Source organism: Neovison vison, chromosome 1 (assembly GCF_020171115.1).
Source record: "Neovison vison isolate M4711 chromosome 1, ASM_NN_V1, whole genome shotgun sequence".
Lineage (NCBI taxonomy): Eukaryota > Metazoa > Chordata > Mammalia > Carnivora > Mustelidae > Neogale > Neogale vison.
In genome coordinates, this window is record NC_058091.1 from 193,103,906 (window position 1) to 193,117,241 (window position 13,336).

Below are 13,336 nucleotides of genomic sequence, written 5' to 3' on the forward strand. Positions count from 1 at the left end.
CCTTTCGTTTTCCTTAGCTCAACTGTAAAACATATACTATATCATATTTCTAGAGACATCTTTAACATGTGTAACACAACTAACATGTTAAAAATAAAGATTGAGGGGCGCCTGGGTGGCTCAGTGGGTTAAGTCGCTGCCTTCGGCTCAGGTCATGATCTCAGGGTCCTGGGATCGAGTCCCGCATCGGGCTCTCTGCTCAGCAGGGAGCCTGCTTCCTCCTCTCTCTCTCTGCCTGCGTCTCTGCCTACTTGTGATCTCTCTCTGTCAAATAAACAAAATCTTTAAAAAAAATAAATAAATAAAGATTGAAGTGATTGTACGGTATCAGGAGATTTCGTGCAGAGTTCACAAACTGACAGCCTGAGGGTCCAGTCTAGATTCTTTGGTGTGTATCATCACAAGCCCAGAAGAGTCATTAAAGGTGAAATAGTCAAGCAAAATTGCCCATTTTCCAGAGTTGGGTTAACCTCTGACTCAGCACTGTGTGTGTTCAGGTTCTAGTTTAGAGCATCAGCAGTGTTCTTAAAAGACTGAGAGATCAAATACCCCATACACAGGTAACCAGTTCACATACACAGAATACAAAGAGTAACTCTCATTATTATTATGGGGGCTCTACTAATTTCATTAAAGGTGTGAACCCAATGCAAGCAACTAAATATGATGATAGCTTTTCATGTCTGGTAGAAAAAAGATATGAGTAAATACTTTAGAACAATGCAGTGGTCTTGGAGAGGGAGGTCATTTCAGGCAGAGACATGATCATAAATAAAGGGACATAGACAGAAAAGACATAGACTACATGGAGTGGTCTGTAGCCACTCAGATCTAAGATAGGCAGTGGGCTTGTGGAAAGAAAATTATGAAAAGTAAGGGTAGGGACAAGTTATGAGAACCCCGGACTGATAGCACTAAAGATTTTTTGATTAGTATGACAGTGATCAAATGTGCATTTTATATTGCATGGAGCACTGGGTGTGGTGCATAAACAATGAATTCTGTTACGCTGAAAAGAAATTTAAAAAAAAAAACTAATGATGTACTACGTGTTAGCTAATTGAATTTACATTAAACAATTTAAAATTTTTTTTTAAATTTTAAAAATATGCATTTTAACAAGATGATAACATCTTTGAAGCAGAATAATATGGAGTCTGTGTTAAAGAACTGGTTAAAGCAATGTTTTTCAATTCTATTTAATAAAGATGCATAGTAAGAAATAGAACTTACATCATGTTACACTCCTACTACGGCTTCCATTGCTATTACTGTGATACCACACACACACACACACACACACACACTTCAACAAATTTTCATAAAATTATGTGTCGGAAACACTGTTGTTTTCAATTATAATCCATTCTGTTCTTTCGCATTCTTTAAAAATTGCTGATCAGTGACCCTAAATACAATTCATGATCCACCTCTGGGTCTTTCTAGTAGTTTGAAAATAATTAACAAATTGTTCCAACAGTAGTTGAAAGAGACATAGTTGTACATAAGCTAAGTTGAGAAAATATCAGTGGGAATAGAAAAATATATATTCAGGAGAGATCTTCTGAAAGGAACTTTTTGAATCAGATATGGAGGATAAAACAATTATGGAGATGAAAGTCTTTCAGCCAAGTCAGAATGTGACTTTCTACCAAAATAAGAGTGTGAGGGGCACCTGGGTGGCTCAGTCATTAAGTGTCTGCCTTTGGCTCAAGTCATGATCCCAGGGTCTTGGGATGGAGCCCCGCATCAGGCTCCCTTCTCCGAGGGAAGCCTACTGCTTCTCACATTCCCTGCCTGTGTTCCCTCTCTCTCTGTGTCTCTCTGTCAAATAAATAAACAGAATCTTTTAAAAAATAATAAAAATAAAATTAAAATAAATAAAATAAAGTATGAGAAAGTTCTACTTAGAATAAATAAGAGTTAATGAATGTGAAGGTGCCTTGTCCTATTCTGTTATATCAGGAAATAAAACATTCATTTTTATTCACTCATAATTTGACAATATTTCTGTATACTTGATTGGTACCAGAATGCCTAAATCCTCTGAGCATTATACCAACTGTCTTTCCAGGATCAAGTGTTGAATAAATCATATGTACTAATTATAAATCATTTTTCAACCTTTGGTTATACTTTCAAAAAAACGAAAGAAAAAAATATATTCATAATTTATAATGACAAATCAAAAATTTTTTTTATTTTCTTAAATGATAAAATTAAATGTCAAAGCTCTGTTGCTGTGACAAGTTTGATAGTGTAATCACTAAAAGTTCAAAAACTCAGATATATTTACCAAGGCACTGAAATGACCATAATGTATATTGTTTATTAAACCATAAAGTACAAAGAGAAAAAGTTATGGTTTTTCTGCCATGGTTTTCAGGTGTGAAAGGTGAAAATATCAGCCATAATATTTCATGAATCCTGTTTGTTTCTTTTTAATGCACAACATGATTTTTAAGGACATAATTTCATGCTGAATCAGTTCTTTCCTCTGTAAAACAATAGTAGAGTGGCCCAATTCCCCTGATTATGACAAGAGTACTCTTTATTTTTCTTTTTAAAGATTTTATTTATTTATTTGACAGAGATCACAAGTAGGCAGAGAGGCAAGCAGAGAGAGGAAGGGAAGCAGGCTCCCTGCTGAGCAGAGAGCCTGATGCAGGCCTTGATCCCAGGACTCAGGGATCATGACCTGAGCCAAAGGCAGAGGCTCGAACCCACTGAGCCACCCAGGCGCTCCATGAGCATATATACTTTAAAGAATTCTTTCTTGGTGGGGCACCTGGGTGGCTCAGTGGTTTAAGCCTCTGCTGCTCAGTGGGGAGCCTGCTTCCCCCTCTCTCTCTGCCTGCCTCTCTGCCTACTTGTGATCTCTCTCTATCAAATAAATAAATAAAAATCTTTAAAAAAAAAAAAAAAAAAAGAATTGTTACTTGGTTTGCAAACCCCTAGTCTTAGATATACCAGTCATGGTGTGTTTTGTTCTGTTTTGTTTTTTGTTGTTTTGTTTTTTACTCAAGACAATGAATAGGGAATTTCTCAACAACTGCCATAATTTTCTCTGTTCACCCTCTTCAGAGAAATAAAAATGTTTATTTTAAAATAATCATTTAAATTAAATATATTTAAAAATATATTTAAAAACCACATTGAGATACCACCTTACACCAGTTAGAATGGCCAAAATTAACAAAACAGGAAACAACATGTGTTAGAGGGGATGTGGAGAAAGGGGAACCCTCTTACACTGTTGGTGGGAATGCAAGTTGGTGCAGCCTCTTTGGAGAACAGTGTGGAGATTCCTCAAGAAATTAAAAATAGAGCTTCCCTATGACCCTGCAATTGCACTCCTGGGTATTTACCCCAAAGATACAGATGTTGTGAAAAGAAGGGTCATCTGTACCCCAATGTTTATAGCAGCAATGATCACGGTCGCCAAACTGTGGAAAGAACCAAGATGCCCTTCAACGAACGAATGGATAAGGAAGATGTGGTCCCTATACACTATAGAGTATTATGCCTCCATCAGAAAGGATGAATACCCAACTTTTGTAGCAACATGGACGGGACTGGAAGAGATTATGCTGAGTGAAATAAGTCAAGCAGAGAGAGTCAATTATCATATGGTTTCACTTATTTGTGGAGCATAACAAATATCATGGAGGACAAGGGGTGTTAGAGAGGAGAAGGGAGTTGGGGTAATTTGGAAGGGGAGGTGAATCATGAGAGACTATGGACTCTGAAAAACAATCTGAGGGGTTTGAAGTGGCGGTGGGGTGGGAGGTTGGGGGAACCAGGTGATGGGTATAAGAGAGGGCACAGATTGCATGGAGCACTGGGTGTGGTGAAAAAATAATGAATACTGTTTTTCTGAAAATAAATAAATCAATTAAAAAATAATTAAAATATTTTAAAATATTTTATTTAAAATTAAATTTTAATTTAAAAATTAAATATTTTTAATATTTTAAAATTTTAAAAATTTTCAATATTTTAAAATTTTAAAAATTTTCAATATTTTAAAATATTAAAAATTTTCAATATTTTAAAATATTAAATATTTTCAATATTTTAAAATATTGAAAATTTTTAATATTTTAAAATATTTTTAAATATTTTAATTATATTTGAATATTTAAAAATATTATTTTTAGATGGGTTGCTTAGTATTCATTCTATGTACAATTTCAAGAAACAACATTTACAATAATTGAAGTAAATATTAGTCTCACTACCCTATCTATATTCCATGTTTATTTTTATGAAAAAGCAATCATATGCAAATTCTTAATTATAATAAAGGATGACATTAGTAAATTACATTTAAATTCCTTTAAAATCTGTGTAGTATAATGACAGGTTTTTAAACAATGCTCAGTAAGTTTATGAACTTTTATAAGTATATTATCAAGCCCCAGATGGAGAACAGCAGTCAAAACCCCTTCCAATGTATTGTTTAGTACAGACAACCATCATTGACCACCAGAGGCTGGGAGAGTTTTTCTTACTTGAGAAAAATATAGTTTTTAGTCATTGTCCTTCCAATGTCTGTCTTTTCTCTTTACTTCTCCTATTGTTCCCTTTATTCCTTTTATTTTTTTATTCTTTCTTGAAAAAAGGTAATGACTTCTAAGTATTCGTACTATTCAAAATGAGGTAGGCTCCAAGAGGAAGAATGACAAATGTCAAGGTTGAGAATTGATTAAAAATGGCAGAGTGAAAAGCTGCCTCTCTCCACCCTTCCTGATCTCCCAGACTCTTGTCTCTTCCTATGCTAAAGTTAACTGTGGGAGTCTAGGCAGAGGCGTGTTGAGTCAAAATATTGTCCAGAACTAAAGTCTTGGAATAAGTTTGCATATTTGAGCCTTTTTTAAAGTGCTTTATATAAGAGGAGATAATTTGTTTGTTGTTGTTGGTTTTTTAAGTTTTTTTTTTTTTTTTTGCTTATTTGAGACAGAGAGAGCATAAGTAGGGGGAACAGTGGGAGAGGGAGAAGCAGACTCCCCACTGAGCAGGGAACCAAAAGAGAGGCTCATCCCAGGACCCTGAAATCATGACCTGAGGTGAAGGCAGATGCTTAACCCAAGGAGCCGCCCAGGAGCCCCGAGATATTTGTATTTTATATGACATTTAAATTTGTTAAAATTACTGGTAGCCTTCTAGTACTCTCTATATTACTTTGAGATCATTTCAGTATCCTCTCATTATTTTAAGGAACATTGAGGATATTTGTCCTTGCAGCCATAACACTTGTCCATAAGTAGTTTTTCATAATGAGAACACTTTCTAGGAAATAAAGCTTCAGTAGAAAAAGAAAATGAGTACCTGAATAGTTCGGTGTATTTATTTCAAAATTAAACTTTACTTCTCATTCTCACCTAGGACAATTTCTCTATTTTAGAGAAAAAAAATGTAGTCCAAGAATTTTACCATAGGGTCTCATTTTGAATTTTTGTCCTGCGCTTTTAAATGATACCATTTCTCTGCTGTCTTCTTTCCTTCCATTTTCCCCTCCTTCCTTCATTTCTTCCTCCCTCCCTTTCCTTCCTTAGTTTATGTACATCACATTTGAATTACCTCACCTTCCTTCAATAATCTTCTGGTAGGAAATCTCAGAACTAACCCCCCCCCTTCTCATTCCTTTTCATGTTTACTTGCTTAGGTGGTTTTTCAGAGGAGCACAGCTATTTATATATCCTTGCTGCCAAGGAGTAACCTTGGAATGCTGGGTCTGTCATGTTCTCCCATCCAACCTCCACCTTTGGTGAAGAGTGTTTATGGGAGGGTGAGGAAGGATGTGACTTCCTCACTTCCCTTAGCCAGCCAGACCTTCAGACCAGACACGTCAATCAGTGAAGTCACTGAGATGATAGACATAGCTGTATCACATTTAAATGCAACTGAACTTGAGACCAAGATATCTGGCTGAATTTGTTTGTCTAGTTCTTCCTTTACATTCACATGAATTAATAGATGCACAATAGGAAGAGCTTAAAACCTTTCTTTACTCCTTACAAGCTTTGTAAATGCATACAGCTTACCACAACTCAGTTTATTCATCAGTGGAGAAGCATAATGATAGTGCCTGTCTCATAGGATTAGTTTGAGACCTGCATTTGATATTTCATGCCAAGCAAATAGAACAATTTCTGGCACATAATGAGTACTCAGTAAAACTTAGCTATTATTCTTCTTACTGTCATAATGAAAGATCTTCACTACCTTATATAAGAATTGTGTCAAAGCCCTAATTGCAAAACTTTATTCTAGTTTTTCCTGAATATATGTGTCATATTCTCTTTCTTAAGTACACTTGGCCATGTCTATGAGTTTCTCTATTTTTCATATTGCCTATGAAAAGAGACTTGTTTTGTCTAATGTTCAAGAGGTTCTTCATCAGTCATTAAATCAACCATTCAAATCCCAATTAATTTTGGTGGGGGGGGGGAGGAAGATGGCTGAATTCCAGACAAAATGGTTTAAGTGTGCTATAAATAAACCTTTTTTTAAACACCCCCCCCACACACACTCTTGCTTTGTAAGTTTTTCCTTTCTGACACACTCTTTAATTTCCCTGCATCCATTCATTTTGTCTCTCACAATAGGTTGCAAAAGGAAAGGGCATTTAAAAAAAATGATTACCATTAGCTAATAATTATTACCAACTCTAACCAAGCAATGCTGAGAGGAAATTCAGATATTGTGTTTATTTAATTTTCTCAGTTGCATTTCAGTCAGTGTTAATAGCCTGATTTATAGAAAAAGTTGCATCTCAGAGAGTTTAACTTGTCTGAGGTCATGCTGATTGGGATGTGAACAGCAGTGCCCACATAGCTACCATTTAAATGATGGCTGAGGGCAGAAACTAAACTAAATACCTTTTATTCTTAAAGTTTAAACTATAATTGAATACATAGTAGGTACATATGTAATATTTGATTTGATTTCAGCACAACGTATCCATTCATTAGCATAGCATCCCCATCCCTCACCCCAAAAAACTAAGTCATTAAATAATATCTGTGTAGTTATAGCAACTTTGCTCGATAACTCCACTTTGGTTTTGGCAGAAATGTGGGAATGACATAGCCTAACACAATTCTCAGTATTCATCTTTGTCTTTTAGAATGAGTTTGAAATTTTTTTTTTTATTCTGTGATTTCCCTAGAAATAATAGGGCACTATTCTTCCCACCTTTGCCAGTAATGTAAACAAATCTGCGTTTGTGAAAAAATTTCCTCTTCTGTTTTGTCACTTAGTTATTTTCATGACATAAGTGTCATTTGTATTTATTTCTGTCAAGCTGAGCGTTTCATTAATTGTTACTGATCAGCAAGCATAAAATGTGATATGTGTATGTGTGTTTCTGTATTTCTGTAGCCATTCACCACACTGCAGTGCAGATCTTCAACATATTTTATCTCTTATTCCTTGCACTTTGTTTACTACATAATGGTATGCCATGTATAAATTAACTAATAATTCTATGCTTCATATTTCAAAATATCACATCAATTTGGTATTTAATCCTTTTGTCAGCATTTTAAAAATCCTTTCCTTCAAGATATCTGAGGTGTAAGTATTATTTTTATGGTTTAGATACTTAAAACCCTTTGCTTAATAACTGCTCAGAGGATTTGGGGAACATCATGGCCAAGTGGACTTGTGTAATGTGCCTAAATCCTGGGAATCTGCACTCTTTCTCCTACAGGAAGGTTGGGGTGAAGCATGAACATACTGACATTTCCTCTGGTTCTGAACCAAATCACACGTGTAAGCAGTGTCAATGAAAACTCCTGTCCTAAAGTCATTCTTAAAGAGTTGTGCTTTTCTTTTATATGCACTGGGTCCTTGGACATGTTTCTTAACCACTCTGACCTTGGTTTCTCATGTCTGAAGTGGAGATAATACAACTCCTTACCTCAAAGCATTGCAAAAAATAATTGGTTTCAGGTCTATTTAGGGCCTACTATGCTCACTTGAGAAAGTCAGAAAAACTAATAGGCTGCATATTTTAGCTTCCCTTAGCCACTGGGAGAGGTTAACCACAAAACCTGGGGTGTGTGGGCAAAGGGCAGGTATCAGAGAGTCTTTGTTCTCTCTGGCTCTTCAAGCTCAAAAGCAGGAAGAGAGCAGTTAAGAACCATAAGCTTCCCCTGGGGGGAGAAAAGAGAAGAGGCTGTCTCCCATTTCATGGTCTGTTATTAAATGTGGTTCTCTTGGTAATGATGACTTAGGCTTAAAAATTTCAGTGTCAATACAGAGAAATACACATACAGTGAGACTGGCCAAAAGAGTAAAAAGGTGTTAATGAGGTGTTTGGAACTTGTTTAAACATTCAGTGGTAAAAAACAATAGAGAATGGTCTGTAACTTACTCATTATTGTTTTCTTCTCATTTAATCTGTGTTATATGTGTAAAGAAGTAATTAACAACCTCCTGTATCACAGTGCACACTGTGATACACTAAGGTCTTAGCTTAGTATCTCGGATGACTTAGTATGCTATAGCTAGCATAAGTGTATAACACACATCATGGGATGAATAAATGTATGGCTAAATGAATGAACATTATCTTACTGATATGACTAAATAATGGTCAAGATTATTTTTTGGCCAGGTTATATCATTGTAAGATAGCACAAATAGTAAAATAGTTGGAAAAAGAGTTCTGAGCATTTAGTATATAGTATTTGCACAATGAACTCTCAAGACCTATCTGCTGAGCTATTGGAAGGGGGACCTCCTAGTTGCTTGACTGTTGAGCTGATACTTAAGGGAAATGCAGAGAATGTTGACACACCTAAAAGACACACCTTCCTAGGGAATTCCTTAGGTGTTATACACGAAATAAGCAGCTCTTTCCTTAAAAAACCTAAATGAATTAAAATGAAAATTACTTTAAAACATTTTATATAGCCTTGAAAGAAATGAACATTTCTATCTTCAATTCTGCGTGAAAGAAATGTTGAGAGGCGATCCCATCTGGTGTGTGATCACAGAAGAAATTTCAGAGGTCTGGAGTACATTCCTGCAGGTTTTTAATGATGGGAAATAAACACAAATAAATTTAAAATTGGACAGCTTAGAGTAAACAGGGGTTTGGCCTACATTCCTAATTCTGAATATATGTTTTCATATATGTCAAAAATAGTTGGACAGTACAAAAATTTAATGTGGCCAAATAAATAGAGGGTGAGTGTCTTAAATACTCTTATGTACTCTGTAGTTTTGACTTACAAAAATCCATCATTTAAAAATTGGCCACTCGTCAGTTTTATGGGATTAAGAATAACATGTGAAATAATGTGTTAATTCATAAATGCTTACTACACATTCTGGATACTTTTGAGTATTATAATCCCTAAGAAGATTTTTAAAGAGAAAGAGGAAGAATGTTTGATTGCACATCTATTCATAATCTTGCTCAATCAGCAGTTTACTACTAGTAACGCTATGAAGTTCACAATAAGTCTACTGAATTGCTGGAGTGTGACACAGCTGGTTGGTTATTTTGGGTTTCTTAATGCTTGCCCTGATTATGTGGCATTCAGCTAATTATATGACTAAATATCTGACTCAACTACAGAGTAGTTAATTCACTGACCACATGTGGACACAATGTTAATCTTTCCTTCCAGTGAAAAATTAGACATAATAATCCCAAGGAAAATGAATATACTGGACTCCTAGAGCTAGCATACATTGTATTTTAGGATATGTCCCTCTGTCATGCTATTTTCAGTACCTCTGTTTCCATCCCTCACAAAGCTTAATTGGGCTATGCTTAGGTCATAAAAACTCTTCAGTCAAGTTCATGTGAATCAATTACTCTTTGAACTCCCGGTGCTCTTTTAGTTAGCAATACAATCATTTAGCATTCTTTGCATTGTATATATTGGTTTGTCTCCCAGATCAATACTGTTCTCCAGAAATATTCTTATTCTCCTAGTTTACTTTAGCTTCCTAGTGGAAAATACCTGTCTTTCAATATCCAATTTCACTGATGAGTCTCTTGTTAGTTCTTAAAAGACACGTGGCCAGACAGTTATGTTTTAGGAGCATGCTGAGTCGATCCTAAAAGTCAATCCTAAAATCCTGAAGTGTTAACCAACATGGGAGTAAAGGCGTTTTTCAATAAGTGATAAGAAAAAGTAATGAAAATCGTAATCAAGTGACTTTTTTTCCCCCCTGAAAAGATAATGCAGCAGAATGTTATTTTTGTTCTGCTTAACTAGGTTGGCTCTGATTATTCTTATAGTTCTAGAGAAAATGAAATAGAGATGTATTTTTCTATCCTAGTAATCCTCTGAAAAGAATTGCTGAGGAATTGTTTTAGTGGAAAGATAATATCATGTTAACTCTAACGTTAACAAGTGTTGTCTATTTTTACCTGAGGAAGGAGAAGTGTCTGTAATAGTGATGTTCAAAAGGCATTTTCCCCACAGTATCCAAATTCATCTCATATTTAACTTAGTTAGAATTGTAGATTATTTTTAAAGTTGGTATGGAATACAGTTTTGGACTTGGAAAATTAGCATGTTCTCGATCTTCCGTGAATTCCACAGTAAGATGTTCATTTTGGCTTCTGTTCACATGTAGCTATTTTCCAAGGCAGTCCCATTCATCATATTCTTACTCTGATGGGAATGAATAATACCTAGTCTCATATAATGTACAGATCATGGCTAGAACAAAAACTGTATCATACGATATAGTGGGTATAATTAAATATATATAACTTAAAAAATTGTTTCTAAATAGTATGATGTTATTTTCTGTTGTTTTTTTTTTTTTTTCTCTGAGGACCTCGTCCTAAATAATGTAGACTTTGCTTAATTGTGTGAGGTGTTTGTTGTGGTGACTAAATGCTGTCAGAGATCTAGAAAGTAATAAGATATATTAATTAAAAGAAATAAGGAAAGATACACAAGCCAGTATTTTTAATAGCAGAGTACGTACTTTACTCTTTAATTAAATCTAACTTGTTTGAGAGCTTAATTAAAGTGGCAAAGAGCACAAGGAAGAATATTGTGAGTAACTTTCATAATGCAGTCAGACCTGCAAAAATACAGAAAGGATAAATCAGTTTATTTCTCTTTTTCATTAAAGGCTGATACAAGGAGAGAAAAAGAAATCGTGTGCATGTATGCATGTGTGTTTTCTTGAAGGGGTAGACTGAATAGAAGTAAATGATTTTTTTCCAAATTAGCAAACTCTTGTTTGTTACAAATCTGACTTTTCACTTATTAACTAACTAAAACTTGCCTTGTTTTTAGCAAATTAAAAATATTTTAAGCTATCTTTTATGTTGAGAATCCAAAGATCTGTGTGGTAGAATCAAAGAAGCATCACAAATTGTTTGAAGTAAAAATTCAAGGTGCTTGTCAGAGCTCCCTTTCAGTATAAGAATGAAATCAGGTCACAAGAATAAAATCGGGTGCAAGCACATTGTAAGGCCCTGGAGCTTCAGTGGAAAGAACAGGACATCAGATTCTGTCCCTGCTCCACAAAGCACAAGGCATATGTGGCATGTTAGCAAAGGAAAATAGGCATCAGAAGGATGTGCTCAAAAAGAACAGAAAGAGATACTTGGTCTTAAAGGCTTTTCTGAATTATTTAACATCTCCAAAAGCCATATTAAATGTGATAATTCCACTTTTCTAACTTTTCCTTTCCCATTGAGGGCAGTAGAGGGCAATTGCAAATATGTGGAAAATACTATAAGGAATTATACTTTCAGTTGACCTCAGGGTACAGAAAAGCCACCTTCAGTTGATTTGTTTATAAAGTTGTTAAGACTACTTAAGCTTGACAAGTCGTGCAGATTGGAACATCAAGCTCCAATTCTTAGGAATGGAATTCATATCATGTGGTTTTATGAAGATAACAGACAGCAAATAGTATTCTCAGACAATAGGTTGAATTAATCTGACAATTTGAGCCTCATACTAGGGAAGCACATCATTGTTGAAGACCGTATTCCTGAATGTGTGGTAATTTTCTGAAATATAATTTTACCAGGCAGATTATCTTTTTCTTTTTTCCCCAACCTGGTGAAAAGAAAATGCTTGCTCCCCATTCTTCTTTTGATGCACCCCATTTTAGGAGTGACTGTTTCGTATTTATTTTTCATTTGTCCATTAATTTTTTCCTCTTCAGGTGTAATCTAGCCCCTGTGGTGGAGTTTGCTGCAGATGTGGGAACTAAATCAGATTTTATTACCATGAACCCATCAGTTGTACAAAGAGCATTTGGAGGCTTTCGGAATGAGAGTGACAGAGAAAAATTTGTGCATAGACTTTCCATGCTGAATGACAGTGTCCTTTGGATCCCTGCTTTCATGGTCAAAGGAGGAGAGAAGCACGTGGAGTGGGTTAATGCATTAATCCTTAAGAATAAACTGAAAGTGCGAACTGCCTATCCATCCTTGAGACTTATTCATGCTGTCAGAGGGTAAGTGTCTGGAAAGAACCAGTCTGTCCTTGGCACAGTGGAACACATAACTAAACCTTTTACCTAGACAGGAGGGAGCCTCGGTAAAATCTCCCGATGGATATATGCTTCCACTTTTTTAATAATGGCTACTCGATTCACCAACTTGAGTTTTGTTTATGTACCATATTATTTTACTGCACTCTCTTTCTTAAAAAAGCAAATATTTGAACTCGGCACTTACTTATGTGTGGTCGTGAACAAACTACCGGTTTTTATGTTCTGCTGTGCCGAAGAGACCAGTAAGGATTCCTAGTACAGTTGATGAATTTCAGGTAAGAAAGCTACCAACAGAAGTGCTAAATGGTGACTGGGCACTACTCTGGAAGAATCAATGTTGGATGTATTTAAGGAGCCATTAAGTACCATCTGTAGTTGAGACCTACCAGAGAAAGAGAAGGCTGGCTGAGATGACATGCCTTAATGCTCCTCCCACCACAAATCACAGATGCCATTTTTATGAATTCAGTCAACATTTCCCTTTTATTAATACAATATCAGATGTAAAACCTAAAAAATAGAATTTATTTGAAAGTGCAAGTGATCAAAAGTCCAAATTCAGGCATGCATATGTATAAATGTGTAAAAATATATAATACAAAAATAAGCAATAACCTGTCTCACTGAATATCTACTGTTATATATTGGAGACAGAAAAATGAAGAAGGCCGGTCACTGCTTTATTAAAGGAATGCATAGGTTCTACAGTAGAAACAGACCCATATACAACTTGCTAGGACATAGACACATGGTAAGGGGGTATATTGTCAGGAGTGTAGAATTTGTTTTCATGTTAGCAAAGAAGACTTAAAAGCCCAACATTTGAACTAGGCTT

At 35.3% G+C, this 13,336-nt stretch overlaps 1 protein-coding gene across 1 annotated transcript in view; it reads left to right on the plus strand.

The window, feature by feature from the left end:
* ST8SIA4 (ST8 alpha-N-acetyl-neuraminide alpha-2,8-sialyltransferase 4) overlaps positions 1–13,336 on the plus strand; it is a 100,852-nt gene that overhangs the window by 33,784 nt on the left and 53,732 nt on the right. The window contains 1 exon segment of the mRNA XM_044264933.1: positions 12,169–12,462. Coding sequence (XP_044120868.1) covers positions 12,169–12,462 — 294 coding nt within the window.